This window comes from Notolepis coatsorum (genome assembly GCF_963971535.1).
Source record: "Notolepis coatsorum genome assembly, chromosome: 18".
NCBI classification, from domain to species: Eukaryota; Metazoa; Chordata; class Actinopteri; order Aulopiformes; family Paralepididae; genus Notolepis; species Notolepis coatsorum.
In genome coordinates, this window is record NC_140182.1 from 45403822 (window position 1) to 45422311 (window position 18490).

At 44.3% G+C, this 18490-nt stretch overlaps 1 protein-coding gene across 1 annotated transcript in view; it reads right to left on the reverse strand.

Annotated features, from left to right (window-relative positions):
* Positions 1 to 2810: 2810 nt before the first annotated feature.
* The window catches only part of galnt18a (UDP-N-acetyl-alpha-D-galactosamine:polypeptide N-acetylgalactosaminyltransferase 18a), a 255800-nt gene continuing 240120 nt past the window's right edge, over positions 2811 to 18490 (reverse strand). The window contains exon 11 of the mRNA XM_084335039.1: positions 2811 to 3080. Coding sequence (XP_084191165.1) covers positions 2934 to 3080 — 147 coding nt within the window. The 3' untranslated portion in view covers positions 2811 to 2933. The remainder of the gene's footprint in view (positions 3081 to 18490) is intronic.

Below are 18490 nucleotides of genomic sequence, written 5' to 3' on the forward strand. Positions count from 1 at the left end.
TATAATTATATATTATATATTCATTGTGCCAGGACTGTCTAGGGACATTTCTTAAGCTAAAAGGTCGAGACCCAGAATGGGTCGCGGTCTTGTTTTTGTCGGGTCCTCGCATGCTTCCATTAGACTGGTTCTTCCCAGGGCAAGACAAAAAAAAAGTTTGAGAACCTATTATTTTCGAACGAGTCGTTAAAGTTACTACAGGACGCAAGACTTGAAATCGCCAGCAGGGGGCAAGGCAATGTTCTTAACCCTCTGAGGGTCACTGTTGTACAACTCATTAGGTCACTGATGGTCCGTTTGCAAGCAAGGTCTGTCCATCTGCAGCGTCTCTTCAACAGACACAGCCTGTATTAGTCCTGGGCACTCGTTTATCAGCAGCCTGGGGCCATTGTGGCAAGTCGGTTAATGTGTTGGTAACGGTCCAATCCACTCCAGGACACTTCTATCTCTGTAATGGTGACAGAGACACATGGCCCCTCCTCCCTGAGGAACATGTCCTCTGAATTATCTGTCCCGAGAGACAAATATTCATCTGTATTCCTCCCTTGACTAGAGCGGTTTCTATTGATCTTTCACTCCAGAGAGTCACGCGCCGGCAGGGACCGTGGAACAGCCTTTATTTCTTTTGGTTTAACGCCAGTTCATGGAACAATTTTCCATCAAATTTCGAATCATGAGATCCTTTACTTTTCTAATATGCAGCAGGGCTGAATCATATCTATATCTCTCTTAAAAGTAACTTCCTCAAGATAATAAGAAAAAGCTGTAGCTATCCAAAGGGAAAAAGGGATAAACACAATCTGTAGTAGTAAATCAAAGTAACAGGCTGACTGTGCGCCTGCTTCGGAGCCTGAGGCTCTAAATTCAACCCTCCCTATGCCGCTCTCCCTAAATTCAACCCTCCCCCGACCACTCTCTCTAAATGCAACCCTCCCCAGGCCACTCTCCCTAAATTCAACCCTCCCCAGACCACTCTCCCTAAATGCTCACTCCCCAGGACACTCTCCCTAAATTCAACCCTCCCCAGGACACTCTCCCTAATTTCAACCCTCCCCAGGACACTCTCCCTAAATTCAATCCTCCCCAGGACACTCCCTAAATTCAAACCTCCCCAGGCCACTCTCCCTAAATTCAATCCTCCCCAGGCCACTCTCTAAATTCAACCCTCCCCAGGCCACTCTCCATAAATTCAACCCCCCCAGGCCACTCTCCCTAAATTCAACCCTCCCTAGGCCACTCTCCAAATTTCAAGCCTCCCCAGGCCACTCTCTAAATTCAACTCTCCCCAGGCCACTCTCCATAAATTCAACCCTCCCCAGGCCACTCTCCCTAAATTCAACCCTCCCTAGGCCACTCTCTAAATGTAACCCTCCCCAGGCCACTCTCCCTAAATTCAACCCTCCCCAGACCACTCTCCCTAAATTCAACCCTCCCCAGGCCACTCTCTCTAAATTCAACCCTCCCCAGGCCACCCCCTCTAAATTCAACCCTCCCCAGGCCACTCTCCCTAAATTCAAGCCTCCCCCGGCCACTCTCTCTAAATTCAAACCTCCCCAGGACACTCTCCATAAATTCAACCCTGCCCAGGACACTCTCCCTAAATTCAACCCTCCCCAGGACACTCTCCCTAAATTCAACTCTCCCCAGGACACTCTCTTGTTGCAATAGAAAGGTCACTGTGATCCCAGTGTTGGTCACTATGTCGGTGATTGCCCGTTTGTGACTTAAGCTTGCGATATGCTTCAACGTAGTGTGGGACATATTTCCACGTCGGTTCAACGCGTGGGTTGCAGTACATAGTCTATTTCTCTGTGTGCAGTAGCAGCAGGAGCAGCACTCGAAGCGGACTTCTCTACCACAAAAAAACTAAGAAAAGGAAAAAGATTGGGGCGGCTAAGTGGCGCAGTTTGGCTGGTCGTTCATACTAATACAATTGGCAGTATTAGGGGGTGGGAAAGCCGGTGGGTGGGGATCGGACGTTGTGGACAGCGACTCCTACAGGTCGGTTGGTGCGCCTGTACAGCAGAATCAGGAAGCAACGGGGGCAGCGTGAGCCTCCCACGCGTTACTCCTCGCCGCTGAGAGATTGCGCTGTGCAGGTTAAAAGATGCGACAGCTGCCTCCTCGTGTACCGGAGGGGACACGTGATGCAAGGCTTGGTCCACATTGCAGCCGACCAGTGGGAGGCATGGTCTAGCAACGTTCGAGACAGGGGAGGGTAGAATTGGATAATACGAAATTGAAAATGGGGAGAAAAAGTAGATAAAAAAAAAAAAAAAGGAAAAAGATTGTGGGTCATTCAGGGTTTTGTTCCACTCTGGACATTGCGGTGGGTCGTGTCGGTCCATCTGTGATGGGGAAATCTGTGTGCCGACCGAGTCCCGTCCCGAGAGGGCTTGTGGGAGAAAGCGGCTGCTTCTTCTTCTTCCACAGAATCTGCAGCAGGCCTCCTAATGTTGACGAACCGCGTTTCTTATCACGTCAACAGAAATAAGTCCTGTATTTCCTCCATTGCACGTTTCCTCGAAGAGATATCTGTTGAGAGGAAATTGGGGATATAATAAAGTATAATCAATACTTTCCACCGGTCTCTTAAGGTATTTCTTATCAATGAGACAGGTGGATCAGGATGTCATTATAAGACTGTCAACATATTAGTAATAGTCACTAATAGTCCAAATATTTCTGACATGGAATCGTTCCATTCCTCTGTGTTGAGACAGCAGTGGTACTTCCTCATTTGAACTACAGTAGACTTCACCGGCAGTAGTTGAGTGAGAGGTGTCATTCTGATCTCTGTGGTAGGGAAGGTCAGTCAGTGTTGTGCCAAACCATTACTGACAAGAGCCACAGTTTACTCTCTCCATCTGTCTCTCATTAGGGCATCAGCATGGCGTCAGGGTGTTATTTCAGCATGCTGGCGGGACGCCGGGTCACTGAGGCAGGACCGTTAGGATGTTAGTGATGGTCCACTTCTGATCGGAGCAGTCCTGGATGGACAGCTGGAAGCCGAACTCCGACTGGCTGCTCTCCACGAGCTCCAGACAACCCAGAGTGTCACGGTTCTTGATGGAGCCACCCTGCAGAGAGAGAGGGAGAGAGATAGAGAGAGAGCGATTAAGAGGGAGGGAGAGAGAGAGAGATCAGGGGAGGGAGAGAGGGGCATGCTCATTCTGTGATATGTGAGAGAGAGAGAGAGAGAGAGAGAGAGAGAGAGAGAGAGAGAGAGAGAGAGAGAGAGAGAGAGAGAGAGAGAGAGAGAGAGGTGGACGGAGGAGATATGGGAAGAGGGAGAGAGAGAACAAGGGAAGGAGAGTGGGAGAGAGAGAGAGAAAGAGATAGCGAGAATGAGAGAGAAAGAGAGAGAGAGAGACAGCATGTGAGAGACAGCGTGTGAGAGAGAGAGAGAGAGAGAGAGAGAGTGTATGTATATGTGTTAAACCCTCCTCTCTGTATGGATTCTGGGGGACTACACAGTCAGCTCCAACACGAGCAGGAGCATGTTTTAATGAGCCCGGTGCTCCAGGACAGAAGACTAAATAGCTGCGACTCGGGTCCCCGGTCTGAACCCCGGCGTGGAGATCAATGCGCTGTACATTAACACGGTAATGAACGTCGGAGAATGCCAGAGGACACGCTCTTTTAAGCTCTCCCTCCTATACCTTCCACCCTTCAAGATGGGTCATCGTCACCGCAGATAGAGAAACGGAGAGTGAATAAATAAAGTGTGACTCAGCGTGAGTGGCAAACAGCTGGTGCTGCTCCTCGAGTCTTTTAACCTCCTCAAAAGATATTGATCTTCTTCTCTCAGCGTCTTCGAGTCTATGTACACTGCTGCTTTGCGAGGGGCTGTTTGCCAAGGTGCTCACACACCTGTGCATGAGGGGCATGGTATTTTAAATGAGCACATAGAGCACATTATCTCTCTCTCTCTCTCTCTAAAATAAATGGCACATGCAAGGTATATAGGCCACACATACAATTTATAATATTTAATTATACATTAAATTAACTACTAACTATCACGCTACCCTACCACTGTACACTACCCCTGTACCATATCACTGCCATTGTACCCTATCACTTTACACTACCACTGCACCTGGTCACTGTACCCTACCACTGTACACTACCACTGGGGCGGAGCTAGGGGGTGGCTACTGGGGCTCAAGCCCCGAATGTTTTCTGAAAAGCCCCGAATCTATTAAAAAAAAAAAAAAAAAAAAAATGATTTTTTTTTTTTTACAGTTCATCATTGTTACATGAATAGGGGGCACCTATCTGGGCTAAGCCCCGGATCTCCTATAATCCTAAATCCGCCCCTGCACTGTACCCTATCACTTTACACTACCACTGTATCACTGTACCCTACCACTGTACCATATCACTGTACCCTACCACTGCACCTGATCACTGTACCCTATCACTGTACACTACCACTGTACCCTATCACTGTACACTACCACTGTATCACTGTACCCTACCACTGTACCCTATCACTGTACACTACCACTGTACCCTATCACTGTACACTACCACTGTACCCTATCACTGTACACTACCACTGTATCACTGTACCCTACCACTGTACCCTATCAATGTACACTACCACTGTACCCTATCACTGTACACTACCACTGTATCACTGTACCCTACCACTGTACCCTATCACTGTACACTACCACTGTACCTGTGACGTACCTGGGTGCGTGTAGCTTTATGCCAAGCAAGCAGTGCAAAAATTTCCCGTAGTGGCATGCAGTAATGCGCCTTTCATTTTCCGCCGCCCAGCGCCCAGGTCGCGCGGAAATAGGCTGTCTATTGCCATTCTCTTTGACAAACTCTAACCTTAACCAGCTCCTTAACAACGCCTAAACTTAACCGTTCTAACCTTAACCAACTCCGAAACCATGCCTAACCTTAACCATAGAAATTATATTGCCATTCTCTTTGACAAACTCTAACCTTAACCAGCTCCTTAACAGCGCCTAAACTTAACCATTCTAACCTTAACCAACTCCGAAACAATGCCTAACCTTAACCTTAACCTTAACCATGCCTAACCTTAACCGGCGAAATAACCTTAACCGGCGAAATAATACACGTTAAAAAAAAATCACGTTAAAAAATATTTTCGATGGGATTCGAACTCGCCAGCAAACAAGCCATAGGATCCACAGCCATGTGTCCTTGCCAATTGAGCTATTGGTAGATACTGAATAAGGGGCGGTGACTTATATATATTGAGCTCCGCTCAAGGCGGGATCTCATGCGCATGCGCGGGCACCTCGCGCGAGCACGCCGGCGCACGCACGCACCTGAGCGAGCACGCCGCCGCCGGTGCACGCACGGTAGCATTTGTCTGAAAAGAAGGGCGCTTTACCGCACTAGCGTGCGGTGACGAATGCGGAAGCATTTTTGCACTGCTTGCTTGGCATTAACGTACAGGCTACCTGGGTACGTGGGTTGGTCATTACCATTATTACTGTATTTATGACACTTTCTGAACATCAGGTTAGTATAATTAATGTGTTGTGTTTTGTATGTGATGTGTGTGTGTGTGTGAACATGAGAGCTAATGCTGTCTCTTTTCTCTCCCTGTCAGGTGCTGCCCGTCCCTACACTGAAGAGTGCTGATTGCCTAATGAATGACAGCTGATGGCAATCACCTCGAGAGGGGCGGGTAGACAAATACCTGACAGCACACACACGTCTGGGCGCCTCATTCTGTCAATTGCCAGTGACCAGAGTAGAGTGAGGTTGCCATTGTTTGCCACTGTGGTGGAATTGATACTGTGCTTATCTACTGCTTCGGGTGGACTAAAGTACTGGTATATGTATATAGATATTGTTGGCCTCTGCGCCACTCCTCCATTGGAGTAAGTATTCTCTTGTTGGCTTTAGGCCTAATCCCACTGAGTGTGGAATTGTACCTTTGGTACCTTTGCTGGGGGTTTTCCCAGTACCAACCTCTGGCTGGTTGGTGAGTGTCTGTGGGCGCTTATCTAGTTTACTTTGTATTATACTTACCTTGTGTGTTCTCCCTTTATCCCTCTCCCTGTTTGTTAATTGTTTGTGGGTTGTTTTTTCCCTTTGTTGCCTATTTAAATATCAGTGGAGGTTTAAATCCCTACCCTGCATAATAAATATAATTTACTATTTTTGGAACAACGTCTTGTGTTTATTATTACCTACCTGCCCGGGACTATTTTGAAAGCAATTACTGAGAGAGGCTGTTTTTTGCTCATGTGCAGCCGGCTCCAGTTACTATATTGTGTGGTCAACAGACCTTCGTACATGACAGTACCCTATCACTGTACACTATCACTGTACACTACCACTGTACACTATCACTGTACACTATCACTGTACACTACCACTGTACCCTATCACTGTACACTACCACTGTACCCTATCACTGTACACTGCCACTGTACCCTATCACTGTACACTACCACTGTACCCTATCACTGTACACTATCACTGTACACTATCACTGTACACTACCACTGTACCCTATCACTGTACACTATCACTGTACACTATCACTGTACACTACCACTGTACCCTATCACTGTACACTATCACTGTACACTATCACTGTACACTACCACTGTATCACTGTACACTATCACTGTATCCTATCACTGTACACTACCACTGTATCACTGTACCCTATCACTGTACACTATCACTGTACACTATCACTGTACACTACCACTGTACCATATCACTGTACACTATCACTGTACACTATCACTGTACACTACCACTGTATCACTGTACCCTATCACTGTACACTATCACTGTACACTATCACTGTACACTACCACTGTATCACTGTACCCTATCACTGTACACTATCACTGTACACTATCACTGTACACTACCACTGTATCACTGTACCCTATCACTGTACACTATCACTGTACACTATCACTGTACACTATCACTGTACACTACCACTGTATCACTGTACACTATCACTGTACACTACAAGCGGGAACTGATCACCAACAAAGGTCAGCTGATTTGTTTCAGACGGGGGATTGCTTAACTAAACCCCCAGACTGGCTATAGTCTGTAACACACTGTCCACTACCACTGTACCTAAAGCAAACTAAAGGTCCATTATGTTATTACAATCATATTTCCCAACCAACTCTGCTTAACAGGTGTCAGTTGCAGGGTTCGCACAAGGTCCTTGAAGTGCTTAAAGTGCTTGATAAAAAAATAATAATAATTGGAATTCCTTGAAAACAGCAAATTTTTTAACAAGGTGCTTAAAAAGTCCTTGAAATTCTAATCAACCATTTGCATTGAATGTTTTGTTCATCCATGATCAAATTGTTCTGAATCAAGAAATCTCATTTATTTTGTTCTGTTTTAATCAAATCTGACGAGTCGCTGTCTTGCGCGCTCCAACTGCTTTTCCTCATTTCTTTGCGTGTGATGCTCTAGCTTGCTATAGCTGGCAAGCAGGCCAAGAAGATGCTTAAAACGCATTTAAAAGGGAATTGTATCCTTCAAGTGACATCCTTGAAAATTAAATATAGTGCTTGGAAAAGTACTTAAAGGTCCTTGAATTTCATTTTGCAATGTCTGTGGGAACCCTGCAGTTGGCTTTCTTTAAGTGTACGACCTCAGTGACTTCCAACAAGTGTACTTAAAACATGTCCCCTGAGTAGGGCTGAGTCTGGGTGTATAGAAGAGTTGGAACGCACACACGCACGCAAGCACGCACGCAAGCACGCACGCAAGCACGCACGCACGCACGCACGCACGCACGCACACACACACACACACTTGGCAAGTGTCCAGTACCTTGTCCCCAGTGCGGTGCAGTGTGCCTGGCTGTCAAATCTGCAGAGTGCAGGGTCAGACCACAGTATTGATCCCATGCTATTAAGGCGGGAACAACAGTCAGTCTGTCAACCAGTCGGTCAGACAGACAGCCAGCAGGCCAACCAATCAGTTAATCAATCAAGTGGACAGTCAGCCAGCAAGAGAGTCAGACAGGCAAGTAGACTGTCGGCCTGCCAGTAATTCAGTCCGTCAAGAAGCTGTCAGCAAGCCAAGCGGGGCAACCAGCCTGAAAGCCTGCAGACAGTCAGCTGTCCTGCATAGTATAGACAGACTAGAGAGCGGTGTAGGGTTTGAATGAGAGGAGTAAAGCAGCGGCTCAACGTCATTCAGCCAATCAGTGAGACATAGCCAATGAGACCGTCAGTTGTCAGTCCAGATAATTATTTCCCCCTTCCCATCAATGGCTGTACAAAAGAGACATGCTTGGGATCGTCTTTAATAAAAAGATATCTCTGCAAAATACTGAATATGAAAAACAAGTAAATATAAAAGAAAACATCAAATAAATTGTGAATGGGAGCAAATGTGTGGCAGGCATTTATCGAGTCATGCATCTCTCCAAATTGGAATGTTGATTTAGTGTGTTTTATTATTCAGATCCCAATGAATTGCCAATCCCAAATCAGCAGTCCTATTCAGAGGCACGCGGTAGAAACGCCGCTACCCACTGTAGAAATCACCCCAAGCTACATCTATCTACCATTAATACTGTATATAGTGGGAGCAATGACAGAAGTCCCCCAACCACATATCTATATTCAGTATTAGTACTGCAGGATTTCATATAAGATCTCCTCAGGGCTAGGAGGCTCTAGATACAGTAGTAGCCGCTGTACAGGGCCTCCCACCACACCCGTACATCTATAATTAATAATAATAATAATAAACTTTATTTGTATAGCACCTTTCATACAGAAACTGCAGCTCAAAGTGCTTCACAACAGAAAAAAGATAGGCATAAAATTAGCACATAAAGTGCAAACATATAAAGTCACAGTTTTTCACATTAGGATCTAACAGGCCACCTTGTTTATGGTTTGATTACATTTTAAATAGACAATAATAAAAATAGTAAGATAGAATAGACTATAGTCATGTTTCGACCGAGAATTACCCTGAACTTTTAGTCCCAAGAACTACATTTCATGGTACAATATTGTTCCTTCAGCCCATTGTTGTCTGCTTTTCCATCACAGTGTAAAGACCCGTGAAGATTAGGCAAATACGTCCACTAATGTGTGAAAAAGGTCTCTAGGCATTCCAGTGACTAATGTTCCCTGCATACTCTTTTGCCATATATTCATACGGCATATGTTCAATACACTGGCAACTCACAGGAGTCCAGATGACTCATATTCCCAAATGGGGTGTATAGTAGATTGTTGATCTTCTCTGCGCCCGGGTTGCAGAGTAATAGGCAATAGCGATCTTTAAATACTTACTTTGCAAACATTTCACCTGCTTAGTTCATACAATCTAATTGTAACTAGCAGATTTGCAGAGATTTGTGCATAGATCACTAGATTTATCAGCTTATACAGGCTCTAAGCAGCAAGGTCCAGCAAGAAATATAAATTCCTCAAAAGTCCTATATGGCACGTGGCACTCTCCATGGTGCTGAAAACCTTGTTTCAGATTTAATAAATTGTGTTTTGGGAGCAGTAAGCACCCAGTAACAACTATCTACCAGCCTACAAGTTCTGTTCTGTTCTGCAGTGTTTCTGCTGCTTAGCCTACTGTGCTTTTAAGAGCAAAAGCTTTATAAATTATGTAAACCTTATTTTTATATATTGTATTTGGTATTATTTTACTGGCCCGCTAAATCGGCATGCTGTCCTGCAGTTGGTCACGCTACAAGATGAAAAGGGAGCAGCAAACCATTGCATTATATCCGTTTGAAAGTAAAATGTAGCCTGTTGAGAATAAGTTCATTTGATCTCTTTGCTAGTGCTTGAGGGCAAAAATGTAAACAAACAACAAACAAACTAAACAGAAAACAACTTTTTGTAGCACCGTGTTAACACTTTGATTGCCTAAGGCTAAATTCATGATATACCATAGGTTGCCAGCTCTATTTGTCTATGGATAAGTACCCCTTCTTTGCAGGGCTATAACTTTTTAAATTCTATTGCTAAATTGCCATGATTATGGCCCATTCAAAGTCCTATATGTATTGTTCATTGTGTAGCAACGTTAAACTTTTTCATTCACATATTCATAGTAAAATATGGTCTAATGTATAAGTATGTTTTCATCTCTTTCTGCAGCTTTCTCCAGAACGTGATCTATAGCCCCAAATGCATTATATTGATGATGAAATACAGTTTGATGGCAATCGGCGCAATATAAAAAATTTCAATTGGACGTACTTCTAGAAGTTTCTACGTATCATCTGATGATGACCGGATGGGCGGGGGATCGCTTATAATTCCGTGGGCAGCGTTATATCATTCATCTAGTGTGGGTCATATGTTCATCAGAGCAGTTTATATCGAACACGTTCAAAAATAACGCTGAATCTTACCGTATCTTCCTCGCGCCGTTGGACGATCAGCGTGGTGTAGACCGTTTTCGATTATGGGATGTTTATCCTGAAGAACCATTTCCAGGTTGTATACTACTATATACGTCCAAATAACGTTGTTTATTGAGTTAGGGCGAGCGATTGATCATCCAGTGTGTTGAGATGGAGTCCGGCTACCGATCGCGAGTGCCCGGAGCACATAGGATGAGCACTTCCTGTTTGGCGAGCCCCTCCCTCTTGGCCGATCTGCCGATCGGCCACCAGATGGCGCTCTCGAACCGTTAAACAGTTGATGGGAGCTCACCAGTACATCTCAGGGCTCCGGAAAGAAAATATGATTTCGATCACAGATTTTTGAAATATTGATATCAAAGACGAGTTACGGCGTCCTCGGCAACTTGAGCATGGCGGGGAAGGACGCCTAAAAGCGTCTTCCGGCAGTTAAAGTGTTAATGTGTGAGTTTTATAGATATACATATTTTATGGCCTACATAAATTATATATATGGGCACCCTGGTTGTATTAGGATTTCATGGATAAAATATCCTCAGGGCAAGAAGGGGATATTGGTAGATTACTAAAGTAACTCCATCTGTACGAGCTCAGATGTTCAGCCTCAAGCTGGATGTGAACTGTATGGTAAATATAATGAGTCATGTAGAGCTCAGATGTTCAGCCTCAAGCTGGATGTGAACTGTATGGTAAATATAATGAGTCATGTAGAGCTCAGATGTTCAGCCTCAAGCTGGATGTGAACTGTATGGTAAATATAATGAGTCATGTAGAGCTCAGATGTTCAGCCTCAAGCTGGATGTGAACTGTATGGTAAATATAATGAGTCATGTAGAGCTCAGATGTTCAGCCTCAAGCTGGATGTGAACTTAAAATATAATGATGAGTCATGTAGAGCTCAGATGTTCAGCGGTGCCTCAAGCTGGATGTGAACTGTATGATAAATATAATGAGTCATGTGGTGCACGGATACCTGGGTTAGATTTTTCACTGGTGAGCTAGTTAACTCGTAAAAATGCTGGAGGAGTGGCTCCCTAGTCCTCTTACTCCATTAGCATTAGTCGGTTTGGTCGACCAAGACTTTGTTGGTTAGTAATTTGTAATGCTTTTTCCCCTCCATGCTCAAATATGAGTTATTTCCTGAAAAAATTATAAGCACATCACTGAGCGATTTTTGGAAAACAAAAATGTAATTGTGATTATTTTAGCTGATTGCGATTGCGATGATTCATTATATCAGAGGGAATGACACTTTTTGCATCATTAGTCTCATTTTCATCGAAACACATATTAAAACGAGCTCTGCAGCGCCACAATACTTCATTTAGAATGGTATTTTGACACACATTTGGCCTTTGACAAATATTGCACCGTATTTGGATATTGGACTAGGCCATGAATGCGATTTCGATAAAATGTGTATTTAATAGTTCAGCCCCACTGGTAAGCACACAAAAAAGAAGCTATTCTGCATGACTGCACATTTATAGATTTGTTGATTAAATCAACAAATTGACCACCTACGTATCTCAAACCTTGCTCGACCCAACAACAGCTGAGATTGGAGGAAAGAGGGCAGGGTTTCAGAAAGGGCTATGACTGTTAGTTGAGTAAGACTTTCATTAGTGGAGGACAGGCCCACACGGTGCTAAACACTCTCCTCTGACAGCTGTGTAGTAAACACGCTGCAGCAGAGCGGGATGCTCTTTACTAGATGAAGTGAAGTGAGCTCATTAAACGGATAATAAAAACATGCCAACGCAGTAGAACGCTGACGTAAGGAAAAAAATACAACTCTGAGCTCAATAGACTTTTGTGAGACAATTTCACTCTCTCCTTTTATATCACTCTACCTCCTCCTCTCTCCTTTTATATCACCTGCCTCCTCCTCTCTCCTTTTATATCACTCTACCTCCTCTCTCCTTTTATACCACACTACCTCCTCTCTCCTTTTATACCACTCTACCTTCTCTCTCCTTTTATATCACTCTACCTCCTCCTCTCTCCTTTTATATCACTCTACCTCCTCCTCTCTCCTTTTATATCACTCTACCTCCTCTCTCCTTTATACCACACTACCTCCTCTCTCCTTTTATACCACTCTACCTCCTCTCTCCTTTTATATCACTCTACCTCCTCCTCTCTCCTTTTATATCACTCTCCTCTCTCCTTTTATACCACTCTACCTCCTCTCTCCTTTTATATCACCCTGCCTCCTCCTCTCTCCTTTTATATCACTCTACCTCCTCTCTCCTTTTATATCACTCTACCTCCTCCTCTCTCCTTTTATACCACTCTACCTCCTCTCTCCTTTTATATCACTCTACCTCCTCTCTCCTTTTATATCACTCTACCTCCTCCTCTCTCCTTTTATATCACTCTACCTCCTCCTCTCTCCTTTTATATCACTCTACCTCCTCCTCTCTCCTTTTATATCAATCTACCTCCTCTCTCCTTTTATACCACTCTACCTCCTCCTCTCTCCTTTTATACCACTCTACCTCATCTCTCCTTTTATATCACTGCCTCCTCCTCTCTCCTTTTATATCACTCTACCTCCTCTCTTCTTTTATACCACTCTACCTCCTCTCTCCTTTTATATCACTCTACCTCCTCCTCTCTCCTTTTATATCACTCTATCTCCTCCTCTCTCCTTTTATATCACTCTACCTCCTCTCTCCTTTTATACCACTCTACCTCCTCTCTCCTTTTATATCACTCTACCTCCCCCTCTCTCCATTTATATCACTCTACCTCCTCTCTCCTTTTATACCACTCTACCTCCTCTCTCCTTTTATATCACTCTACCTCATCATCTCTCCATTTATATCACTCAACCTCATCTCTCCTTTTATACCACTCTACCTCCTCTCTCCTTTTATATCACCCTGCCTCCTCTCTCCATTTATATCACTCTACCTCCTCTCTCCTTTTATACCACTCTACCTCCTCTCTCCTTTTATATCACTCTACCTCCTCCTCTCTCCATTTATATCACTGCCTCCTCCTCTCTCCTTTTATATCACCCTGCCTCCTCCTCTCTCCTTTTATATCACTCTACCTCCTCTCTTCTTTTATACCACTCTACCTCCTCTCTCCTTTTATATCACCCTGCCTCCTCCTCTCTCCTTTTATATCACTCTACCTCCTCTCTCCTTTTATATCACTCTACCTCCTCCTCTCCTTTTATACCACTCTACCTCCTCTCTCCTTTTATATCACTCTACCTCCTCTCTCCTTTTATATCACTCTACCTCCTCCTCTCTCCTTTTATATCACTCTACCTCCTCCTCTCTCCTTTTATATCACTCTACCTCCTCCTCTCTCCTTTTATATCAATCTACCTCCTCTCTCCTTTTATACCACTCTACCTCCTCCTCTCTCCTTTTATACCACTCTACCTCATCTCTCCTTTTATATCACTGCCTCCTCCTCTCTCCTTTTATATCACTCTACCTCCTCTCTTCTTTTATACCACTCTACCTCCTCTCTCCTTTTATATCACTCTACCTCCTCCTCTCTCCTTTTATATCACTCTATCTCCTCCTCTCTCCTTTTATATCACTCTACCTCCTCTCTCCTTTTATACCACTCTACCTCCTCTCTCCTTTTATATCACTCTACCTCCCCCTCTCTCCATTTATATCACTCTACCTCCTCTCTCCTTTTATACCACTCTACCTCCTCTCTCCTTTTATATCACTCTACCTCATCATCTCTCCATTTATATCACTCAACCTCATCTCTCCTTTTATACCACTCTACCTCCTCTCTCCTTTTATATCACCCTGCCTCCTCTCTCCATTTATATCACTCTACCTCCTCTCTCCTTTTATACCACTCTACCTCCTCTCTCCTTTTATATCACTCTACCTCCTCCTCTCTCCATTTATATCACTGCCTCCTCCTCTCTCCTTTTATATCACCCTGCCTCCTCCTCTCTCCTTTTATATCACTCTACCTCCTCTCTTCTTTTATACCACTCTACCTCCTCTCTCCTTTTATATCACTCTACCTCCTCCTCTCTCCTTTTATATCACTCTATCTCCTCCTCTCTCCTTTTATATCACTCTACCTCCTCTCTCCTTTTATACCACTCTACCTCCTCTCTCCTTTTATATCACTTTACCTCCTCCTCTCTCCATTTATATCACTCTACCTCCTCTCTCCTTTTATACCACTCTACCTCCTCTCTCCTTTTATATCACTCTACCTCATCCTCTCTCCATTTATATCACTCCACCTCATCTCTCCTTTTATACCACTCTACCTCCTCTCTCCTTTTATATCACCCTGCCTCCTCTCTCCATTTATATCACTCTACCTCCTCTCTCCTTTTATACCACTCTACCTCCTCTCTCCTTTTATATCACTCTACCTCCTCCTCTCTCCATTTATATCGCTGCCTCCTCCTCTCTCCTTTTATATCACCCTGCCTCCTCTTCTCCCCTTTTATATCACTCTGCCCTCCTCTCTCCTTTTATATCACTCTACCTCCTCTCTCCTTTTATATCACTCTGCCTCCTCCTCCCCCCTTTTATATCACTCTGCCCTCCTCTCTCCTTTTATACCACTCTACCTCCTCCTCTCTCCTTTTATAGTCTGCCTCCTCCTCTCTCCTTTTATATCACTCTGCCTCCTCCTCACTCTGCCTCCTCCTCTCTCCTTTTATATCACTCTACCTCCTCATCTCTTCTTTTATATCACTCTGCCTCCTCATCTCTCCTTTTACATCACCCTGCCTCCTCCTCTCTCCTTTTATATCACTCTACCTCCTCCTCTCTCCTTTTATATCACTCTACCTACTTCTCTCTCCTTTTATATCACTCTGCCTCCTCATCTCTCCTTTTACATCACCCTGCCTCCTCCTCTCTCCTTTTATATCACTCTACCTCCTCCTCTCTCCTTTTATATCACTCTACCTACTTCTCTCTCCTTTTATATCACTCTGCCTCCTCATCTCTCCTTTTACATCACCCTGCCTCCTCCTCTCTCCTTTTATATCACTCTACCTCCTCCTCTCTCCTTTTATATCACTCTACCTACTCCTCTCTCCTTTTATATCACTCTGCCCCCTCCTCTCTCCTCTCTCTCTCTAGACTACTGATCCCTCAGGGTCAAGTTCAGTTCAATATTTTAAAACATATACTTATCAGATCATCGATTCAGAAATACCAACTGCTTGATTCACATGAAACACCTTCCCTCCCTCACTCTCTCCCTCCCTCTTTCTGTCCATCTCTCTCTCCCCCCTCTCTCTCTCTTTCCCCCTATCTCTCTATCGCCATATTGCCTTTGAATTCAAACATGACTTCAAACATAATATTAACCCACCCACTCTCTCTCTCTTGCTACCCCACCCCACTCTCCTCTCAACCTCTCTCGCCCTGTAAAAACCTCTGACTTCAAACACTATAAGCCCAAGTCTTTATGGTCTCTCTTGGGTCACTATCCTGCAGTGAGACATCAAACACACGTGCACACATGTGCACACGCATGCACACACGTGCACACGCACACACACACACACACACACACACACACACACACACACACACACACACACACACACACACACACACACACACACACACACACACACACACACACACACACACACACACACACACACACACACACACACACACACACACACACACACACACACACTCTAAAAGGGCATTGTGAAAAAAAGAGGGGTAATGCAATGTAAGACGTGTGTGTGTGTGTGTCTGTGTGTATATATATACATATATATATATGTATATATATATAATATTATGTGTTGCCATAAATGTGGGAAAACTGTAATGTGGCACATATCCCAGGATATATGGTGCACAGTCTACAATTGTGCAATATATGCTCCATTGATTCCTCATACGCCGTACATTCCACATAATGTATATTACATTTAATCCGCAATTTATAAATGATGGGGATTATATTTAACATTTAATCCCCAACATTTAAAATGTATTTTTATTTATTTATTTATGTTTCTTCTACTCAGCAATGCAACAGGAAACCACTCCTGGCTTAGAAAGTCTGACTGATTTCCCTTTTGAGTCCTGCCTTTTATCAATCTTTCATACACATCTAAGATTTCATCTCCTCTCAGTTAAGCAGCTTGTGCTTCAGTCTCAGGGCCATGCTTGCCTTCTCATCCAAATAATTTTTAAATGGACTTCCACTCATTTAAATCCCAATGAGAGGCAGCCTAATAGGGCTCAGCTCTCAGAGTGTTGACAGGGCCGCTGACGTAAAGTTGAGAAAGTGAGATTTCTGACTTTGTCCGGAGCTAATTAGAGGGGAGATTTACTGCTGTGCAGCCAGAGGTGTAGAGGAGACTGGAGGGGGGGGGAGCAGAGTCACTGTTCTCAGAGGAGACTGGAGGGGGGGAGAGAAAGAGAGAGAGTATTTTAATGAGAGTCAAGCAAGCCTTTTATTCAGGGTGTCACAAACACAGTACACAAACAGTGTACACACACGCACGCACACACACACACACACACACACACACACACACACACACACTTAAAGAGCAGACGGCATGAAGCCCGTGTACAGGATGTTTCATAATTTACAGTATGTCTCGTCACTTAGGTCTAATTATCCCACCTCATCTACCTCTCTGACAGTTATTGGTGCCACGGCTCACGGTGAGATAGTCTGAATAAGACAGGAGGTGGTTCAAAGTCAGAAACTCTGGATGTGTGAAACCTCATTATCCGTCTCAGGCACATGTGGTTAAAAGAAAAACTGCTTATTGCCTCCTCAAGGAGCGGGAGGCTCATCCCTGCTCTGCCTACTGGAGAGAAGCTGCTGCGTCTCCAACTCCTGGTGAAATATCTATCGCCTACCTATCTATCGCATACCCAGGTGGGATCAATCAATATAAATATTGATTAGGCTAAACAACTCCTCGTTTTATAGATTTATTTGGGCTGTGCGTGAACACCGGTAGACAGCAGTTACATCGAGTCACAAAGTCACAGCAATCAAGTCTCTGCTCAGAGTGTCAGGTATAGTGCCTGCTAGGCTGTGTATAAGCTGTCACACTGAGGCAGAGATATTCCAATCTATTTATACATCTGCTCAGATTCTATCTAAGGGTGTGGTTCATCTTAGCCGGGTGTAGTCTAAGGACACTTCTGAAGAACTGTAGTTGTAATTTGTTCAAACACTTATCTATTACACACATATTCATTTATCACATTTATCACTTACGTTACCGGTCGTCTGAAGAACAGGTTTGACCTTACTATACCTTGCCTTAAGGTCAGGGCCTAACACAAATAGATCTCAAACATAGTAAGAATGACTTAGCGTTTTAAGTACACATAAACACACTTTAGACTAGATAGAGAAGGGATTCATGAATTATAAATAAATGTTTTGGTGAATGGCAGCTATGTACAGTGTAACTGAGGGGTACAATTCCCTGACTGTATTACTAGATATGATACTTACTACCACTACCTTTGTACTTAATATTCGGCCACCCAGTACTCGGCATAAATATATTATGATGAACACTGTCACGTAGATGAAACGGATCCAACACAAATGTACGAATTAGAAATAGGTCTTTATTTCTACACAGCGATGGTGTGTAGAGCAAGCACTTAATCAAATCAATCACATTTATGAATGGGAATTAGTATGCACTTTTATGGCAAGAGTATTCGTCGGTATATCAATAGAGAATGTCCAATCTCTGAAGGCGCAGGTGGTACATATACGACCTGGAATAGTTAAGGAATAACAGCAATGATACTTTAATGATTATAGACTGGATACACTAGGGGGGGTTAATCCGGTCGCTTGTAAGCCGACAGGAGTAGGAAGGGGGGGGGGGTAGAGTCCGGCTGCCTCATCCGGCCAAGGGTATCCCAGGTGAACCCACTGTAGTGCCGTTCAGTGCGCCGGTGATCCTTGGACCGCAGATGAAAGCAGATGGACTCTTTGTGGGCCGGCGTCCTCCGGTCCACGGAGGAGAGACGTGAAGCGGCCTCGTCTTGCAGAGCGCCTCCTCATCTTGCGTCCTCTCCAGGGGGGGGGGGTTCCAACACACGGCAGTGTCGG